The 21,045-nt window shown below is 49.3% G+C and overlaps 1 protein-coding gene across 4 annotated transcripts in view; it reads right to left on the reverse strand.

Annotated features, from left to right (window-relative positions):
• The window catches only part of MYH7B (myosin heavy chain 7B), a 42,434-nt gene that overhangs the window by 16,503 nt on the left and 4,886 nt on the right, over window positions 1-21,045 (reverse strand). For 2 of the 4 annotated variants that reach the window (XM_040447245.1, XM_040447248.1), the window contains exons 2-11: window positions 8,323-8,417; window positions 7,339-7,439; window positions 5,731-5,837; window positions 5,401-5,544; window positions 4,812-4,968; window positions 4,474-4,501; window positions 3,307-3,403; window positions 1,081-1,104; window positions 814-906; window positions 665-728 (exon numbers count right to left, since the gene is read on the reverse strand). In XM_040447245.1, the coding sequence (XP_040303179.1) occupies window positions 665-728; window positions 814-906; window positions 1,081-1,104; window positions 3,307-3,403; window positions 4,474-4,501; window positions 4,812-4,968; window positions 5,401-5,544; window positions 5,731-5,837; window positions 7,339-7,439; window positions 8,323-8,396 (889 nt within the window). In that variant the 5' untranslated portion in view covers window positions 8,397-8,417. Of the gene's footprint in view, window positions 1-664; window positions 729-813; window positions 907-1,080; window positions 1,105-3,306; window positions 3,404-4,473; window positions 4,502-4,811; window positions 4,969-5,400; window positions 5,545-5,730; window positions 5,838-7,338; window positions 7,441-8,322; window positions 8,418-21,045 lie in introns of those variants that run through there. The other 2 variants (XM_040447246.1, XM_040447247.1) reach the window with 2 other exon arrangements.

The following is a 21,045-nucleotide window of genomic DNA, read 5'->3' on the forward strand; positions in this document are numbered from 1 at the left end:
AGGCTTCCAGGGAGGATGGGGTGGTGTGGGGGGTGGTCACAGGCCTGCCCTTTTGGAGGCCAGAGAAAGAACTGAGGTGGGGTAAGGATCCAATCACAAGGAGCCTGACTGGCCCAACAAGGATTCGGGTCTCCATCCTAAGGTAACAGGGGGCACCTGGGTGGCGGTTAAGTGTCCGACTCTTGATTTTGGCTCAGGTCATGATCTCACGGTTCGTGAGTTTGAGCCCCACATTGGGCTCTGTGCTGGCGGCAGAACCTGCTTGGGATTCTCTTTCTCTCCCTCTCTCTCTGCTCCTCCCCTGCTCCCATTCCCTCTCTTTCTCTCTCCCTCCCTCTCTCAAGATAAATAAATAGTTTAAAAAATAAAAAATAAAGATCAGGTGATAGGATCTACAAAAGGTTTTTAAACAGAAACATAATGTGGTCAAATTCGTATCTGAGAAAATATTACTCTGGCTGGGAAGATCAAGCAGAGGAATGGAGGCTCAGAGACCATAGTGGATGGAATGTTGCAGGGGAGAGTAAGGTGGTAGGGGCTGGGTGGTGGCCAGGGGATGGAGAGAAGTGCCTGGAACAGGTGGTAGCCCCAAAGATTTGAGGATGGATGCTCAGTCAGGGCAGAAAGGCCCAAGCCTCTGTTCCCCACCCTCCCCTCGACTCACAGCTGTCAATATCTGCAGATGCCAGCTTCCCAGAGGGACCAAAGTGAATGCGGATGAATTTGCCCTGTGGGCAGAGGAACAGCATCAGTCAGGGCCCTTTACCTCCCTGCTGCCCATCCCCACCCACCTCTCCCACCATGGCCACTCACAAAGCGGGATGAGTTGTCATTCCGCAGGGTCTTGGCGTTGCCAAAAGCCTCCATGGCAGGATTGGCCTCGATGATTTGATCCTCGAGGGTGCCCTGGTGACAACGGATGACGGGTCTGTCAGTCCTGGTGCTACCAACTGGGAGACCAGGGTACCTGATGGTCCTGCGTATCAGCGAATCCTGGACCACCTCTGGTGGGGAAAGGGAAGGGGCCTCCCAGGGCTCATTATTATTGCCTGCCCCCACTAGCACTGGCCCCACACTTACCCCAGTCTTTGTGGCCAGAAATTGCTGGAGAGAGAAGGAAGATGCCATTAGAAACTATGAGGTCTCACCAAGCTAGGGGAGGGTGGCAGTGGTTAGCAGGACAGACTGTTAGACACCCAAACATGTAGCCCCCAACCCCACTCCCCATGCCCAACCCTGTCAGCACTGTTAGAAGGAGAAATGCTAGAAAGTGGGAGCAAGCCTGGCCCTAATCAGGCACCTGAGGCAAGGGGCTATGTCTCAGGGTCTCCTACTGGCAGCCCTTCCCCTCCTCCAGCTGTCTCTGGCCTCTTCCATGTGCCTCCCCCTCCCATATCTCCCATATCCGGTGGCCCCTCCCCCCAAACCCTGGAGCTTCCTGACTAAAGTCTACTCCTCTTCAGACCCCTCCTCAGGAAGGTGTCCCTGATGCTCTGAGGCTAGAAGAGCCCTCTTTCTGATCGACCCTTTTTACCCCTCACCTCCCACTGTGAGAGCCCTTCTTTACACTTCTCCATTGTACTGTGATGGGCTGCACCTTGACTATACAGCTGATAGACAAAATAGCCCTGTCAGGCACATATTATTAGCCTTAATTTGCAAATGAGGAAACTAAGAGCAGGGAAATGATCTCCAGGCCACATGGTGAGGGGCAGAGCAGGAACTGAGCCCAGGCATCCTGCCTCCCATGACACCACAGACACCATATGTCTCATGTAGAGGGACTTGCTGAATGAAGGAGGTTTCCCTCTCTTACTCTTCTAGCCTCATCCTTGTCTCTCCTCTGTTCCTTTTCCTTCCCTTCCCCACCCTGGCTCCCTACAGCCTGGGAAGAAAGGGAGAGAAAGGAAGGAATGGATTCTAGAGTTACAGGTGCCAGGCCACCAGGGGACTTTGGTTATTCTCTCACCTCAGGGAGCCCAAGACTTAAAAATCCCCCCAGAGACACTGTTAGAGGGATGCAGGCAGGAGGGAAATGGCAAGAGCCCCTCCCACTGAGCTCCACCCCACACACTCAGGTCCAGGCCTTTTGAACAGGGCTCTCTACGGCAGATGTGGTCAAATTTGGGGCCAAGGGGAGGGGGGCTAAGGCTTTGAAGTTCCAGCATCCATAGACCCTGTGAGCCAGCCTTTCTTTCTACCTGTCTTGCCTGACACCCCACATACACTCCACCACCAGGGCTCCTTCCTGCTCCGCCCTTCTTAGCTGCACCCCTGCCAGCTCTGGCCCTCTCCCTGCCCTCCATTCCTGTTACTGGACCAAGCCCCAACTTTCTGCAGCATCCTCAGAGACACTGTGGGGGTTCAAAAATGGGGTAGGGAAGAGAGGGAGCAAAAAGCACCAAAAAGTCAACAGCAAAAACAAAACAACTACCACAACAACAAAAAACAAAACTGCAAGGGAAAAAAAAAGAAAGAAAAAAACCACACAAGAAAATCAAATGGGAGAAAAAGAAAAAATAAAAACAACTTTAAATGGAAAAAAAGAAAAGAAAAAGAAGAAAGAAAAATGCCCCAGAATAAAGCAAGGCTTAACAGGACCAGGAGTGGGGGCTGTGTAGAAGGTGACTTAGGGCTTCTGGAAAGAAAAGACGTCCATTTTGGGGTGGAGGGACACACATAGAGCTCTGAACAGCTGGTCTTGGGGGCTAGGAATGGATGTAATACTTGGAGAACAAAAACAAAACAAAACATTGGTCCCCCACTGTTTCAGAAATTTCAAAAATCCATACAGAAATCACAGGGTGAGAAACTGCCCCCTAACCCTGGGTGTTAGGAATGCCAAATGCTGTTGGCTCTGGTTAAACTCCATATAAGCCTGCTTTTTGATTGACAGCAGGTAACGATGTCTTTGCTGCACAAAAACCAAGAAAAAAAAATCACTTCATAGTAAAAGCCTGTTTGGTAAACTTTTTCAAGATATGAAGGTCATGATGGAAAGGGAAATTATATAAAGCGTTTAGGAATAGCTGTGGTCCCACCCCTGTGTGTTACAGATAGGAACGCTGAGGCAGGCCCAGAATTGGGTCACACAATGTGGAAGGGCAGTCACAGCCTTTCTCTTGGTCAAGCCTTGCTCAGGCCAGAGTCCGCCACCAGGGTGGGAGGCTCAGGCAGGGCTAGAGGCTCTGGGGAATCAACTTTTTTAAAAGGAATTTAAAAAAAAGAAGAAGAAGAAGAAGAAGAGAAAGAAAAGAAAAACAGTGAGAAGCAGTGGGGAGCAGAGCCCGCATGGGCGAGTCTTACGGCCTTCTTGCCCGGCCCATCTCCCAGGGCAGCGACGATGGCAAAGTACTGAATGACCCTCTTGGTGTTAACCGTCTTACCGGCCCCCGACTCTCCGCTTAGATGATACAAACATGAGTCACCAAAGCCCATCTGGTCACCCTAATTCCTCCCATCCCCCAACACCCCACCCCTCAAGCAAGGCTACTCTGTCTCCCCACCGCACCCAGCTCCCAACTCAGGAACCCCAACCCAACACTCTCCAGAAGAGATCAACCCTCAGAGGTGCTGGGTTGTGTAAAAGCAAGCCAGCATAGAACATCCCTGTGAGATGAGACACATATGATGATGTCACTGTCTACTGAGCACTAATTTCATGCCAGATACCAAGCCAAGTGCTTTACCTATATTGGCTCATTTAAGCCTTAGAAACCCTGTAAAGCAAGCACTACTATCACCCCCATTTTTGGGGTAAGGAAATGGGACTCAGGGAAGTCACATAAATGTCCCTGGTGTGTGCCAGGCACATACATTAACTCACTAACTCCTTAAAGCTCTGTATGATAAGTAAGTAGGATTGTTCTGCCTTTGTTGATGAGACTCAGGGGCCCAAGGGTACCAGCAGAAAGTGGATATGTAAGAACTTGAACCCAGGTCCTTCTGGTTTTAAAGGTCTTGCTTTTAACCACCAGGCTGCACACACACACACACACACACACACACACACACACACACTCATACACAATGTCCATATTGGCTTGGCTGGACATGAACTTGGACATGAACTCTACCACTTTCCCAGGGGGGCAAATGAAACATCAAAATAAGATTCAGAAATAAGGAGACTGTAAGAAAGAAAGGGAAAGTAATCTCCTCCCTCCCCTTGAGCCAGAATCATAATTCCCCAAAGATTAAGGTGGGAGAAGATTCCAGGCCCTGGGGAGAGAGAGTATCAGGGCTGGTGATCACTCTGGTGTTTGGGTATCCCTTCCCTGTCCACCACCCCATAATGCATCTGCCCAGAATAGGGGCAGAGAAAATGCTCTAATTTAGCTTCAGAAGGATACCAGATCCAGGTGGTAAAAGCCCTACCCTAAGCACTTTGGACTTGGGAAATGATTTTAGTTCTACTCCCCTCCTTCCAGGTGGCCAGCATTTCCCACCACACCCCCAGAGCCCCACACTCACGTGATCAGCATGGACTGGTTCTCTCGGTCTGGAGGAAAGGGGAAGAGATAGGTAAGTTAGCCAAGGTGAGAAACCAGTCAGTCAGGAGTAGAACACTTTGGGTATCTGTGGCACTGGGGCAACCCCTCCACCACCCAGGGCCAGAAATGGGAAGGACGAGGTGGGATCATCCAGACAGTGGTAGGCTCCCACTTCGAGAGACAGAATGCTACCCTGGAGTGTCCAGCAGCATCAAAAGGAAAGCAGTGCAAGTGGAGGGAAAGGGGTCCTTTACAGAGGCCTCCCTGGAGCAGGGGTGGAGGTCTTAGGTGAGGGAGAGGAGTCAAGGCGGCTCTTACTGCGCAGCATGTCATTGTAGGCATTATCTGCCACTGCATATATGTGGGGTGGGGCCTCCGAGCGGCGCTTTCCCTTGTAAGCAGCCACCACGGAGGCCGTGTAGACCGGGAGCCATTTGTAGGGGTTGATGGTGACACAGAAGAGGCCCGAGTATGTCTGAGGAGAGATTATAAAATGGGTTATTGAAGGCCAAGTTCCCATCCTCAATCCCCAGCCCTCACGAAACCGTGACCCTTGCAATATTCCCCAAGGAATCACTTAAAGTGCCCTGCCATACGCTCTGTGGCTGTCCTACCCGCCCCAGCCCTTACTCCGGCCCGCAGCCCGTAGCCCCACCTCCACATTGCCAAGCCCAAGCGTCTAGCTGCAGCTCCGCCCCTACACTCTGGTAGCCGAACCTCCTCTAGCCCCGCCCCAGCCCGGGGCCCCGCCTTCACAGCGACAAGACCTCACCCTGTCCCACCTCTAGCCCTGCTCCTTGCTCCTCCCCTCCCCCCCCACTCCCCACTGCGCAGTAGCGCTTCCCCTAGCCCCGCCCCTGCCTCTTTGGCCCCACCCCCACCGAACCCAGCCTGGCCCGTGGCTCACATAGATCATCCAGCGAGCATAACGCTGGCGCAGGTTGTGTAGCACCGCTGCCTCGTTGAGGTGCGTCATCATGGCCATGTCCTCCAGCAAGTCGAAGCGAGGCGGGTTCATGGGCTGCAGCTCTGCTTCGCGCACTAGCAGCATCTGTCCGGGAGACCGTATCATAGGAGACCTTAACGTGGGGTGAGGTGGTAGGCGGGCAGCAGTTGACTGACCTCTGATCTCAGTCTCTTATGCCGGTGCCCTCCCAGACCCCTTTTTTCATCCAGTGCGCCTGCGAGCTGCACCCGAGGGGGCAGAGGAGATAATCCCGGAAGAGGGGAGCCAAACCTTCTGGTCTTTGGTCTCCACATTGACTCTGCCCCCAGTTGCCTCCGACTTGATCTCGGCCTCCACGTAGGCATCCTGTTCATCAGGTACCCAGACCCTCTTCCTCCCTGGTTGGGGGAGAGGAGTGGGGCTTTGAGAAAGGCTGAGGCACATCGAACTGGGGTTCCCAAGCCTTGTCCGTAAACCTCTGCCCCTCCCATGAGCCCCTCTGTCAGGATGCAGGAGTACACAAAGATCCTTCCAGACCCAGGATCCTGGAAGGGCAAAGCTAGGAGGGTCCGTAGGGACCTTGTCAGAGGATTCCCTGACTGAGGTAATAGGCCCTCACCACCCTGGATTACATACTTGGGTTCAGATTCCTGCTTTTGCCATATCTACCCTGCAAGCTCGGGGAAAACTCTCATTCCCTCTGGGCCTGTTCCCTCAAAGGCAAAATGTTACGGGCATCTCCTGAGGTCCCATATGGAGAAGGCCTCAAAATCAGGCACATAATTCTCAGGGGAGCTCTGCCTCTCCCATTTCGCTGAAGACCCAAACTCACTTCTCCTAATTCTGTGGCTTGTGTTCCTTCTTGCCTGGTCAGCTGGTCCCACAAGTTCAGGGAGCCCATATCTCATGGTGGTTAAAGGCATGGACTCAGATAGCAGACCACCAGGTGCTGTTTCCTGTCCTGCCACTACTAGCCAAGTGCCTTACTCAGGACCAGCTACATAACTCTCAGTCCCCAGTGTTACAATGCAGCACCCCTGTTAAAATATCATTAAACACTGGGGCCCCTGGGTGGCTCAGTCGGTTAAGCATCCAACTTTGGCTCAGGTCATGATCTCACTGTTCCATGGGCTCAAAACCCTGCACCAGGCTCTGTGCTGACAGCTCAGAGCCTGGAGCCTGCTTCTGATTCTGTGTCTCCCTTGCTCTCTGCCCCTCCCCCACCTACACACGCTTTCTCAAAAGCAAACATTAAAAACAAGTTTTTAAATCATTAAACATTTCAATATGGTGAGAGCTGAGTGTTAAACACAAAGGCCCTTCTGAGTGTGATGCCCTGTGCAACTGCAGAGGTTGCACACCCATGAAACTGGCCTTGGCCCCGGTCCCCAGCTCCCAGGTTACTGAGATGATGCATGGAAAGTCATTCACTCTGGGCCTGGCACAAAATAAGCACTTGATACACATTGCCTATTGTTATTATTGTCCTATGAGCAAACTAGGTCATAAATAGTAGTCTTTATTCCTGTCTTTGGCTTTAGCTCTATGGAAAACACTAAAAATAACTCCAGCACAGGTTTTACGGACACCAGCCTGCATACTAATCACTCCCATCTCAGAGGCCTCGGGCTCCAGCCACAGACTGCCGCTCTGGGAGACAGGGAATATTGTCCCATTTTACAGAGGAGCAAACCGAGGCTTGCTCACAAACATGCAGTGATGTACACAGAGTCTCAGGGAATGTACCCTTAAGGACCCCAGACTCTGAGGGAAAGGGCCAGGGCTAAAGCTTTGAAGCCAGAGTTCCCCTTCAGCCGCAAGCTCAGTTTCACCCCTCCCCACTCCTGGTCTGAGTCCATAAGGGCAATACCATGGCCGTGCCCTTCTGCCTTCACTTACCATCCCACGGGACAGTGTGCACCTTCATCAGATCCTGGTAGCCCTGGCGGAGGTAGCGGGCAGACTCCCCAAGTTCACTCACATCCATCATGGCGGTGGCACTGAGAGGTGGAAGATGAGGGACTAAAAATCTTGGAGGTTCAAGGCAATCCAAGGCATCAGGCACTGGAAGATGGCCGTGACGGAGGAACTAAGGGACCCAGGGACCCCAAACAGGGGTGTGATTCAAAACCCACAAGACCTAATACTCAGTGATTCCTCGGGGGTCCCCATCTCAGCCTCCCTGGTGAGCCCCCAACACACATACACACACACACTCAAACACCAGAGCATCCTTTCCCAGAGATAGAGACTTGTGCCCACCCATGTGTACCCTCACCCTGTGGTTCCAACCTCAGCCCTGATCACCCACCTCAGCACACGGTGAGGGCTGGGAGTTGGGCTACCCCTTTTATTGCCACCGTCAAGGTCAGCAGAGGAGAGCTATGTCAGCAATCTCCACGTGTCACAGCCCCCCCAGCCTGGCCACAGGACACAAAAGGCAAATTCCCTTTTATCTCCACCAGCACGGCCCCTGGGCTATTTTTACCTCCCATTGTCATGGGATCACAAAGGCGGAGAGAGACACTCTTACTAAGAGAGAGGGAGGTTGGGATTCAGAGACTGATGGGGCAGGGACAAAGCCGTGAGAGATCCGGCAAGACTGAGGAGCCCAGAGAGAGAGAAACTGAGTCACAAGGAGTCTGGTCCACCCAGAAAAAGGCTCACACCCCCAGAAACAAAGAGCAAGGAGACTGAGTGAGAGGAAACAACAGAGTGCCTTCTGGGACTATTTGGCACAATCCTCTTTATACACCCAGGGAAACTGAGGCCCAGAGAAAAGAAAGCACTGGCAAATCTCACAGATAAGTAGTGGCAGAGACCAGATCAAAAAGAGAAGCAGAGAGAGTAAGATATCCCTCTCCAGTACCTGCATGCTCTTACCTCCTACCTCTATCCCCATCTCCTTGGGGTCCCCTGGGGAAATTGTACATGAAGAAAACTAGACCTGTGACCATACATGTAAAGAAATGATTTGGCTGAAAAGAAAGCAAAAGGAGGAAATTTAGAACAATTAGAAGACATTCAAGATTCCCAGGAAATCAACTTCCCACTCTTAGCCCCCTCCTGCACCCCACTCTCAACAGGGGTTCAGTGTGCTGGCACTCAGTCTGCCTGATATGGGCTTTGGAATACATCAGGGCACTTCCAGGCTGTCCTGTCCATCACCCCATTCAGGCCTTGGTGACACCACAGAAATTTATGGTCAGAGAATCAAAGGATCCTGGAACTCGAGACAGTGGACACATAGAACTACACAGGTCCAGGGGCGCCTGGGTGGCGCAGTCGGTTAAGCGTCCGACTTCAGCCAGGTCACGATCTCGCGGTCCGTGAGTTCGAGCCCTGCGTCGGGCTCTGGGCTGATGGCTCAGAGCCTGGAGCCTGTTTCCCATTCTGTGTCTCCCTCTCTCTCTGCCCCTCCCCCGTTCATGCTCTGTCTTTCTCTATCCCCAAAATAAATAAACGTTGAAAAAAAAAAAATTAAAAAAAAAAAAAAAAAGAACTACACAGGTCCAGAGCCAGGATTCCAGCCAGATGTCAGGCTGTGCCCACACAGAGAAATTCTCTGTACCATCTGGCTACCAATTCCAAATATGCATATGCCTATATTCTATACAATATATAGAAATAACTTCAAAGACCCATTTTCAACCATACATAGTTCAAAACCAGGTAAGCTGATAAAAGCAGAAGAGTGGCCCTCTGAGGGAGAGTAATGAATGGACGAGGCACAAGAGCAGCCTCTGGAATGCAGGAAACACTATATACTGAGCAAAGAGCAGTGTGTTCACTCTGTAAAACTAACTGAGCTGTACGTTCAAGATGTACCCACTTCACTGCATGTATGTTACACAAAAACTTTGTTAGAAATGCATGGCCAAATTTGGCAATATCTATTAAAATTACAAAAGCCCAGACCTTTTTAGGAATTAATCCTATAGATACTCTCCAAGTTATGAAATGATACAGCTCTCCTTTGGGTGGCATTTAGATTGTCCCCAGTCTTTTTGCCATTATAATCAGGGATATAGTGAATGTTGCCATACAGTCTGAGTTTCTGCAAACTAAACACACCCTATTCAAGAAACAAATTACCAGCAACCCCCCTCTTTCATTCACCACTCCCTCACCTACCATCCTGACTTCTTTTTAAAAAAAATTTTTTTTTCAACGTTTATTTATTTTTGGGACAGAGAGAGACAGAGCATGAACGGGGGAGGGGCAGAGAGAGAGGGAGACACAGAATGGAAAACAGGCTCCAGGCTCTGAGCCATCAGCCCAGAGCCCGACACGGGGCTCGAACTCACGGACCACGAGATCGTGACCTGGCTGAAGTCGGACGCTTAACCGACTGCGCCACCCAGGCGCCCCTACCATCCTGACTTCTAATGTCACAGATTAGTTTCCAAAATTTCTATGAATGGAATCCTACATTATGTATTCCTTTCTTCTTTTTCTCCACATTATATTTGTGAGGACATCGTTCTGTTTTGATTCTCTTCATAGAACGTAGGTTGTTTCTGGCCTGCGTCCCCACCAACTAACGGGCAAGAGCTTGGTCTATATCCCCAGCACCTTACAGAATGCCTGCACACAGCAGAAAGTCAATAAGTGTGTGCTGAGTAAGAGCATGAACCCAACTTGATAGATAGTTTAAGATTATAGGGTTTTGTTAGGCACCTGGGTGGCTCAGTCCTTAAGTATCTGACTTCAGCTCAGGTTGCAATCTCACGGTTCATGAGTTCAAGTCCCACATTGGGTGAGCACAAGCCCCGCTTCAGGTAAAACACAAGCACCACTTAGGATGAACCCGATTTCTCTCTCTCTCTCCCCCTCTCTCTCCCTCTGCCCCTCCTCCTGACATTCTCTCTCTCTCTCTGCCCCTTGCTCATTTGCGCCCCCTTTCTCTCTCCAAAAAAAATTTTTTTTTAAAGATTACAGGGTTTTGGGGCAACTGGATAGCTCAATCGGCTAAGCATCTGACTTGCTTTTGGCTCAGGTCATGATCTCACAGTTGATGGGTTCGAGCCCCACATCAGGCTCTGTGCTGACAGCTCTTCCCCATCTCTGCCCCTCCCCTGCTCACTCTGTCTCTCAAAAATAAACAAACAAACAAACAAACATTAAAGAAAAAGATTATAGGGTTTTCATCTCCTTATTTAGAGAAAGCCCAGAGGGTGGGAAAAACTCTGCTTGCTGTTTGAAGATGCTCAGAAAGCAGGGCCTTCTTTCTTAGGGCCTGAGCAATAGAATTAGCCTGGAGAATTAGAACCTCTAATGAGTCTAGCCTATACCAAATATAATGTGGGTCTGAATTCTAGAATTATCTGTTCAGTGTATAAACCTGGGGCTGAGAAACCAACCAAAAGAAATGGGTCTAGAACTGTAAGTTCACTTCTACTACACAGGGCACACCTTCCTGCTGAGATGAACACACAGACAAAAATGATGAAGCGATGGGGAAACCCAAGAGGCACCTAAGAGAGGCACGAAATGCCACAATCTGCAAGGACTTAAGGCACCAACCTTAAATATATGAAGAGCTGTCCTGTAGCATACGAAACCTGTGTGACTTGTGTGTCCTCAAGAGCAGACCAGTGGGGTGGTTACAAGGAAGCAGAGTTTGGATACATACACAGAAAAGGGTCTTTTCATACTCAGAGCCTGTCAGCCATGGAAGAGGCGTCGTAGAAGAAAATGAGCCTGCTAACAGCAAGGAGGAATCAAGCAGAGGTTGCACAGGGCTTGAAGCTTTGGACTGGGCAACCTCTGAGATCTGCTCCAACTTTAGGATTCTAGGATTTTAGAACCTCCGGAAGCTTCGTTTCTTCACCACCGCCCTCTCATCCCAACCAACCCACCCACTGAGTAGCCAGTGTAGACACTCCAAAGTCTTTCTTCCTCCCTTCTCTTCCCAACATTATGAGTACAGAGCCAGGACTATATGTACCTCAGTTTCAAATCCTGTCGTGTTAGAATCGGTATCACTAGAACCCTGAAGTGCTAAAATCCAGGGGCAAAAGACTTGAGGCAAATATAACAAAATGTGTACAATGGTTTCTTAATTGTTCTCTGTACTTTCCTGTACCTTTTCTATTTCTCCCTGCCTGCCACCCTTTTCCCCAATTCCAGTTAAAGACAGCAGGGCATTGGGAATCAGGAGCATCAGGGCTGGAAGGGAAATCATCTCGTCCAGACCCTCTGCTTAGCTGAGGACACAGAGGCCCTGATGGGGACAGAGGGAGCCTGGGCCAGACTCCAGGATCCCACTCCTGAGGTTAGCTCTCTACCCAAGCACACAGAAACCAGCAAAGGAGAAGGCAGCTATGGTGAGGACTGGCATGAAGGCAGCTGGGTCACCTGCAGCCTGGCCTGCGGTGTGGGGTGTCCACCCTCCTGGGCTTCAGAGACTCTCTCCAGAAATCGCTCTAAGAACCACGATCTTCAAGGGACTTAAATAAGATGCTGATAGTGCTAGGAAGGACTGTCAGGAAGGGCTCAGCCTCAGGCATTCCGGCCTCAGTGCTCCCAGGCCCCAGACCGGCCTGTTGCCACCCTCAAAGACAGCAATGCTGTAAATCCCTTATTTGCATCCCCCACAGAAAAGCCAAGGAACCTTGGGCCTGACTAGGAACAGAGTTGGGAAGGAGGAGCAGGATCCAGGGTAGAGAGTAAAGCGGTGAAAGATAGAGATAGGCAGTCTTAGGATATGGGGAGCTGGAGCCAAGCCAGACACCATGGCCTCCGCGTCCCCTATTTCTCTCCATCAAAGGCCTCAGATAAGCAGTTATGTGGGGTCCTGGAGCTCACAGCTTAGTAGCAGCCAGAACTGGAGGCAGCTGCTAAGCTGGGGCTGTTGGGGGAGATTCCCATGAGCAATGAGCTGATGGGGCAAAGCCCAAAAGGGGCATACTACCTCTGGCTTCTCTTCTTCTAGCCCAAAATGCCACTGGAGGAGATGAATATTGGAGAAAGCAAGGGCAGGTAGGGAGACAGAGAAGATAGGATTTGGGAGCCAGCCCCAACCGGAAATGTATCTGTCACCAATGCTCCTCAGTCCCTGGATATCCTTGATAAAGACATTGAAGGACTCTGTTAAAATGCTATCTCAGCTGGGAGGATCACATAGATTCAGGTGGACATGCATCTGGTGCCTTCTATTCTGTGCCCAGGATGGGAACCCAATACTCTCTGTCCAGGAAAAGAAAGACACCCACAGGAGATGTCAGAATGGAGGGATGTGAAGGACAAGAGCAAGTCTGACACCCAGACGGACAAGGAGAGGGGCATGACAACAAGGTCCCTTCCCTCATAGAGCGGCAGTCAATGAACAAGCAAATACAGTTTCTAAGGTAATTCAAGATCGTGGCACAGGATATAAAGGCACTACGGTAACGCGGTGGAGGGTCATGGGGGTGGGGTATACAGTACTCAAGTTGGTCAAGGAGGTGGGGCTCTCTGAAGAGGTGACATTCAAGGTGAGACCTGAGGGATGAGAAGGAGCCACACAAAGAGCCAGAGGAAGAACATTCTGAGCAAAAGTAGTAGTAAATACAAAAGCTGTGAGGCAGAAAATAGCATGGTGAGTTTGATGCCATCACAATGCTAGTGCCGCTGGAGCGGGAACAGGGGGAGAGTTTTATTTTATTTTTAATATTTATTTATTTTTGAGACAGACACAGAGAGAGTGTGTGAGTGGGGAAGGGGCAGACAGAGAGGGAGACAGAAAATCCCAAGCAGGCTCCATGCTGTCAGCACAGAGCCGGATCTGGTACTTGAACTTACGAGTACTGAGATCATGACTTGAGTCAAAACCAAGAGGTGGATGCTTAACTGACTGAACCACCCAGGCACCCCTAGGGGGAGAGTTTTTTAAGGTAGGATTACATAGGTAGGCATGAGCTGGATCACTGAGTCTTGTAGGATTTGAAAGGGACTCTGGACTCTATTATATAAAGTACAGCGGGAAGCTGTCGGGGCAAGAGAGTAAGTGGTCTGAGGTTTAATGATGACCACCCTGGCTGCCATACAGAGAACGGACTGGAATGCTGCAGGCAGAGCAGCAAGGAGGCAGTGGTCGTCCAGGTGAGAGAAGGGCACCAAAGGCAGAGGAGAGGGGACACAGAGCATGAGCCCTAACTCCAAGGCCAGAGCAGTCACACAGGTGGAGGCTTGGCCACGGGAGGCACACAGGGAAGGGAGGCCAGGTGGAGCAGCTGGGACTAGACTGTGAACGGCCTCAGAAGCCAGATTAGGGTTTAGCGTTCTCCTGCAGGAGTTGGGGAGCCATCAAAGGCATTTGTATTTTATGTTTCTCATCAAAGAGCTCTGAGCAAGGACATTTGACAGCATGGTCAGATTTATGTGTTCACAAGATCCCGGTGGCAGCTGGTGTGGAGGATGGACTGAAGGGGCGAGACCGGTGGCAGGAAGACTTACTTAGGAGGTGGCTGCCATAACAGTCCAAAAGCAAAGCAGTGAGGCCCTAGAGGGGGGCCCTCCCCTTGGCACCCTGTGGGTGGGGGGGGGCCCTGCTCATCCAAGGCTTGTCTCCCTCCTGGGGCCCTGGGCAGCTGCAGAGAGCCCGAGTGGGCCCCGGCTCTGATGCCTGAGCAGAAAATAGGATGAGGGCTGCCAAAAGGCATCAGGGGTGTTTATCCGGAGGAGAGATGCCTCAATGTGGTAAAAGGTTACTTGGGGGGGGGGGGGGGGGGGGGGGGGACCAGCTGTCCCCCATCCTCACAAAGGACAAAGGAGGGGACTGTGGCTTCAGCTGCAATCAAGAGGGAGGGAAGTTAGACACACGGTTGGGGGGGGGGGGGGAACGTCCTGAGGGGCATCAGAGGCTAAAAGGACCTTTAGTGATCATGCAAACCAACTCTCTCATTGAACGGCTAAGGAAACTGAGGCACAGAAGAAGAGGATCCTTGCCCAAGGTCACATAGTGAATTAGATCTATGACTAGACTCAGCAGCACAAACTCTCCCTTTCAGAGACCCCAGGGGCCCCCTGGATCACTCCTGACTGCCCTACTTCAGACTGCCCTAGAAGAATCTGGGGTGTGGCTGCCCCAGAGAGAAATGTGCACGTGTCACCCTCCTGGAGATAAACAGATGGACAGAAAGACCTCGATGCTGGACTGAAGTGGTCTGGACCCTAGCATAGGTTCTGGTCTGGGGCTCTGATTTGTTGTATCCTGGAGTTCAATCTTTGTCTTAGGCCCTCACTGTCTAGATAGCTCTCTCTCTGCCTCTGCCCACACTCCCAACCAGTCTCTGTGTTTTTAGCATGAGGTGGGAGTCTCTTGTATCTCTCATGGGTCTTGGTCCTTCTTTGTCACCCTGTCGTTCTCTGCCCTCTGAGACTCTGTATTTCTTTGTCTTGACCTCTGACTCAGTCTCTCTAGAGCTGGGCTGGACTGGGCCAACCTCCCACCCCCAGTGGGCCCTCACTGGTAGAGTGCCCCCATGTAGACAATGCTCGGGCCCAATGCCCAGGCTGGAACAGGTGACAGCAGCTGTGGATCTATCTATAGCTCCCTTGCCCTTCAATTGTTCCCAACTTCAAACAATGGCTGGGCCCTGGATTATAGACACCCCCTACCAGACTTGCTGAAATGGATCCTAGGGGGCAGGGGATGAGAATCACGAGGCCCACATCGTGATCTCTTGTAAGTATCTATCTCTGTGTGGACCTCCATGTTCCACTTATAGCTCTGGGCTAGAAGGCCTTTCAGCTCAGAGGCTGTGTGAGTAAACGATCAATGGATAAGGGAGAAAAGTGTGTGCAAACAGCAGGCCTGTACTTGGACATGTGGGTGTGTGTGACGTGTGTTTCCCTCCTCCTGCTTTGGTTGACAGACACATGTGGACACTGGGGTGCCAGTTCCGTGAGGGCAAAGACCTAATCTTTTTTATTCTCTGCTGTATCCCAGCCTGAACCTGGCCATGGTGAGTGTTCAATGTACATTTCTTATTTTTTTTTTAATATTTTTTTGAGAGAAAGAGAGAGCACGTGCACACACATGAGAGCAGGGGAGGGAGAGAGGGAGAAAGAGAATCCTAAATAGGCTGTACGCTCAAGGCATAGCCAGATCTCAAAACTGTGAGATCATGACCTGAACCAAAATCAAAAGTTGGACACTTAACGGACTGAGCCACCCAGGCGTCTCTCAATATACATTTCTTACCTTGGCCCTTAGGGAGAGTAAGGGGGTGCTATGTAGTGACAGGGCTCAAGCATGAGAGGCAGTATAGGGTAGTGATGAAGAACACCTTAAAGTCAGACTGCCCGGGATTGAATCCTGGCTCTGCCAATTACCAGCTCTGAAATCTTGGGAAATTATTTAACCTCTGAACAATGGAAAATCGTAAAAAAGACCTACCACAACACAGGATTCTGATGAACACTATATGAGTTATAACATCTGAAGTGCTTAGTTACAATAGTGCATGCCAGGGTAAAGACTCAGTAAATTACTGTTCTTTACAACATATATCATTAAGTGAAAAAAGCAAGGGGCAGAAGAATGGATGGGATGCGCCATCGCTCATGCAAAAATGTGGGGATAGAAGAGTCACGTATTTACGTGCCTACCTATGGAGGGACCACCTTTGCTGGTAAGAGCGGTGGCCTCTGGAGAGGGGAATAGGCGGCTGAGGGCTAGGGAAGGGAGGGAGACTGATTTTTTTCTTGGTTACCCTTTTATACTTTTGAATTTTGAATCATGGGTATATATTATCTAGTTCTTAAGGATTCGCTAAACGAATAAAGTTCACTTCCAACATGATCCTTGAAAAAGCAAGCTCCTATTCTGTGCCAATGGGGAAGGCCTGGTGAGGGCCAGTCCTCAGGGTATGGGCTCATTGACCTCAGCCCTGGGTCTGAGTCTATGGGTCACCCTCTTTCCTCCAGCCCAATAGCAGGCAAGACACATCCATGCAAAACCATCCCAGAGCAAATGGTAAGCCAGAAGGGAGGCTTTCCAGTTTCTAGGCCAAGCAGCAGCAGAGGTGGCAGGGGCAGTGGAAACAGGCTCCTGCCCTCTTCCCTGGCCCCAGACCCCAACTCTTCAGCCCAAGCTATTCTTAGAGGCTAGATAATGCCAGCAGTTGCTGCTGCTCATATTAGCCTCCAGAGCCACTAGCACTGACAGGCCCAGTGCTACCTGCACCCCCTGGTGTGCTGGCCTCTCTGCCAGGTGTGGGCATCCTGCTGCTCTATCCTCTGCACTGCAGAGGCCACACATATTCCGGCCACCACAGGTAGGTGAGGGGACTGGGTAGTAGTCTCCTGCAAGACTCCCCTTGCCAGGTAGCTGGGTGGAACAGAAAGGGTCAGAGTGAGGGGTATCATCGTGCTGATAGATATTCTGACCCAACCACAGGTTCCAAACTATGCTTAGAATATGAATGGGTCTATGGGCACAGGCTAGACAGAAGAGCTGGGGTGAAGGGAGGGCAGAAATAATAGCATGGAGGAGGCCTGTGTACAGAGGAGGGAAAAAGCCAAAAATAGGTCTAGGGAAGAGATGGCAGAAGAGGGTCTGATAGCACTGGCTCTAGAGCAGACTGTCCAGGTCTGTATTCTACTTGCTATGTGACCTTGAGCAGGTCTCTTTTCCTCCTGGAGCTTCAATTTCCATTGTAAAATGGGCATAACCTTATTTCATTTGGTTGTAAAGCAGAGTCAATTATATAATGCATATAAAGAGCTTAGCCTCTGACTGCCATACAAGCACATATAAATGTTTGGTGATTTTATCATTAGCTCCATAAGGGCAGTGATGTTTCTTTTTTTCAGCTTTGCACCTGCAGGCACTAGACTGGCACACATTAGGAATGCCTCAAGTCCTTGCTCTGCTATTTACAAGCTAAGTGACCTTGAGCAAGTTACTTAACCTCTCTGAGCCTTGGGTTCCTTCTCTGCAAAATGGATATATAAAAAATACCTCCCTTATAAATGTTGCTGAGAGAAATAAAGAAACCAAAGTGCTTATCCCAGAGTAAGAGGTCAGCAATGTGAACACATGATCGCTGTGAGTACATGTATGTTGGGGTAGTCTGGTGGAGGAGCCTTGGGTCTCCCATTCTGGGGACAGAATTTGAAGCAGTGTTCAGGGCAGCCAACATTCTGGAAGAGATATCCTAGTGGGCCTACCAGGTGGAAACAAAGTCCCAGAATCTTGTAAGACCACAGCCATACTACCCCTCAAATCCTATGCCACAGTCCAGGCCCTCCCTAGGATCTCAGGATCAGAACAGGTTTATCTCAGCCAGGGTCAACTTCCCATTTAGTTGAGTATAACAAACACTCTCTGATGCCCCCCAGATTGGGACTGGGTCTGGTCTTGTTCCCAAGGTCCAGGAGTCTGTCTAGTAGAGGAGACAGTCATGGAGGAGGCACAGAGAGTTTGTAACAATTGATACAGAACATCCCAGGGGAGGGGCAACCTGGTGGAGTAGAGAATGAAGGAGGAACATCTGTCCTTCTCAGAAGACCAAACAGAGGTGGAGTGGGAGGAGTGGGAGTGGGTTGTGGCTCTGCCCTTGCCCTTATGATAGTGGTGTCAGCTCAGGAGGTGAAGGACAGAGAGGCTCAAAGAATTAAGCTCAGAAACCAACCCAGTGGGTCTACTCTGGGTCTCTTGAAGTGTTTAGGGTGACCCTGCACTCCTCCACATCTCAGGGAATACTGCCCACCTCTCTGTGGAGCTGGACTTTGTTAACTTAAGGGCAAAAAGCCTCCTTGCACATAGCCCTTGGGATTTTTTTTAAGTCTATTTATTTCTTTGGAGGGGGGGGCATATGCACATTCAAGTGGGGGAGAGGCAGAGAGAAAGAATCCCAAGCAAGCTCCGCACTGACCTGAGCCGAGATCAAGAATCAGATGCTTAACCAACTGAGCCGCCCAGGCGCCCTAGCCCTCAGGATTTTTTATGTGGGTTGAGAATGCTGTCTTACAAATATCTCTATTGTCCTACCAATATTTTGGGCCTTAAATTTCATTTTTTAATTGAAATTTCTTTTAGGTAATTACATATTCACAATTATAAGAAACAATACAGAGAGATCACCTGTATTGACATTGATACTATCCCCCAAGTTCATTCAAGTTTTCCCAGTTTTACATATACATGTGTGTATGTGTGTGTATTAAGTTCTATACAATTTTATCACCTGTATATGTTCACAGATCCACCACTACAGTTAATATTCTGAAGAGTTCCAACAACAAGACACCCTCCTCCCTCCCATCCTTAACCCATCCAAAATTAACCTCCAATCTGTTCTCCATTTCTAAAATTGTCAATTCAGGGGCGCCTGGGTGGCTCAGTTGGTTAAGAGTCCGACTTTGGCCTAGGTCATGATCTCGCGGTTACCGAGTTCAAGCCCTGAGTCAGGCTCTGTGCTGACAGCTCAGAGCCTGGAGTCTGTTTCAGATTCTGTGTCTCCCTCTCTCTCTCTCTGCCCTTCCTTCATTCATGCTCTCTCTCTCTCTCTCAAAAATAAATGAATATTAAAAAAATTTTTTTTACTTGTCAATTAAAAAATGTTACATAAATGAAATCATACAGGATGTAACTTTTTAAGATTCACTTTGTTCACTCAGCATAATTCCCTGGAGATTAATCCAAGTTGTTGCCTACATCAATGATGTGTTCCTTTCTGTTACTGAGTAGTATTCCATATTATGGATGTGCCACAGTTTGTTAAAATTTTACCTGTTGAAGGATACCTGGACAGCCCTCAGTCTGAGGTGTTATCACCTGCATCCTAGGAGGCCAGGGTCACCCACATCCTCCAAATTCTTGTTCCACCTGTCCAGGGACTTCTTGAGACCTGGAAATGGGCAGATCCCACTCTGCACCCCAGCAGCCAGCTCAGGACTTGGCACAGAAGAGGTGCCCATAAGTGCCTGCTAAATGGGCCATGTCCACTGGGCTGGGGGCACCTGCCTCTCAAGAACCATCTTTTCCAGGGGGCCTCTCACTCTGCTCCCTGTTGCCCTTTCCACACCAGGCCCAGTGGATTTCATAACTCATGTTTCTCACCCACCCAGGCCTGGACAAGCCTCTCCTTTCTTTGATCTCTTGGGTTTAGCTGAGCCAGGCGAATGATATAGCACAGTGCTTACAAGTTCTGGAGTCAGACTGAATGAAAACCCTCAGTTACTCTGTCTCTTTGAGTTACCCTGTTTGTCATCTGTAAAGCAGGAATACTAACAGCACCTACTCCATTGGAATTAAGTGAGATAATACTCATAAAAAAGGCACAATGCCTCACACATAAGTGTTTAATAAATGATCATTGCTCTTCTTTTTCTTATTATCCTTTTCATCATTCCCAAACTCAGTAGAATAAACAAGAGAAATACATACCACCAATATCAAGACTATGAGAAGGTTAAAAAAAAAAAAAAAAAAAAAAGGTCATTCCTAGACTTTGGGACCCCATTCTGATCCTTCTCTCTCTCCAGCTCCTTCCCTTCTTGGTGAAATGGAAGGGCAGGACTACAGCCTCCCCCTGGAGAGAGGCTCCCATTACTGGTGTCAAGGTGACAATTGCCTTCTCCCATTTATAGGGTTGTCAGTCTCACCCAACACTTCCTAGCTCCAGAGTCTCCCTATAACAGCCAGCACAGTGTAGGCCCAGAGCCCTGCCATCATCTAGCCACAAGCAGGGTCACAGGGTCATCTCCTCAAAGAGCTGCCTCTATTCTGCTTTTGTGTGCACCTGCCTATCCAACCATGCAAATATTTACTGAAAAAGAAACTTTGCTATTAATCTGGGAAACTCCAACAAAGTGTCATTTCACACCCACTAGACTGGCAAAAACAAAAAAGCCTGACAATACTGAGTCTTACTGAGGATACAATTCTAATACAACAAGGGCAATTCTAATACATCGCTGGCAAGAGTGCAAATTTATAAAACCACTTAAAAGAGATATTTGGCATTATCTAGGAAATCTGAATATGCTCATGACCTTCAACACACTGCACAAGGAGGCACATTTTAGATGGTTTATCATTTGTAACAGCAAAATACTAGAAACAACCCAAGAGACCATTCACAGGAGGAAAGGTATAATAAAGTGTGGTTTTTATGCAGCGAACCTATACAGCAGTGAAAACAAATGAACTAGTTACCCTGATCAAACGGATGACTCTCCCAACATAAGGCTGAAGTGACAGCAAGCTGCACAAGAATGTAAACAATGTTACCATTTAAAGTCCAAAAAACAGAAAAAATTGTATCAAATAATGTTTAGAAACACACACCTAGTAAAAGGATTAAAAATGCATAGGACCTACCTCACACCATATACAAAAACAAACTAAAAATGAATCAATGACCTACATGTAAGAGTGAAAACTATAAAACTCTAAGAAGATATAGGTACAAATCTTCACGATTTTGGATTAGTCAATGGTTTCTTAGATATGATACTCAAAGCACAAGCACCAAAGGAAAAACAGATAAACTGGACTTCCTCAAAATGAAAAACAGTGTACTTCAAAGGACACCGTCAAGGGGCATCTGGGTGGCTCAGTCTGACTCTTAATTTCAGCTCAGGTCATGATCCGAGGGTTGTGGAATTAAG

Source organism: Herpailurus yagouaroundi, unplaced genomic scaffold (genome assembly GCF_014898765.1).
Source record: "Herpailurus yagouaroundi ecotype Mexico unplaced genomic scaffold, PumYag 196, whole genome shotgun sequence".
In the NCBI taxonomy this organism is placed as follows: domain Eukaryota; kingdom Metazoa; phylum Chordata; class Mammalia; order Carnivora; family Felidae; genus Herpailurus; species Herpailurus yagouaroundi.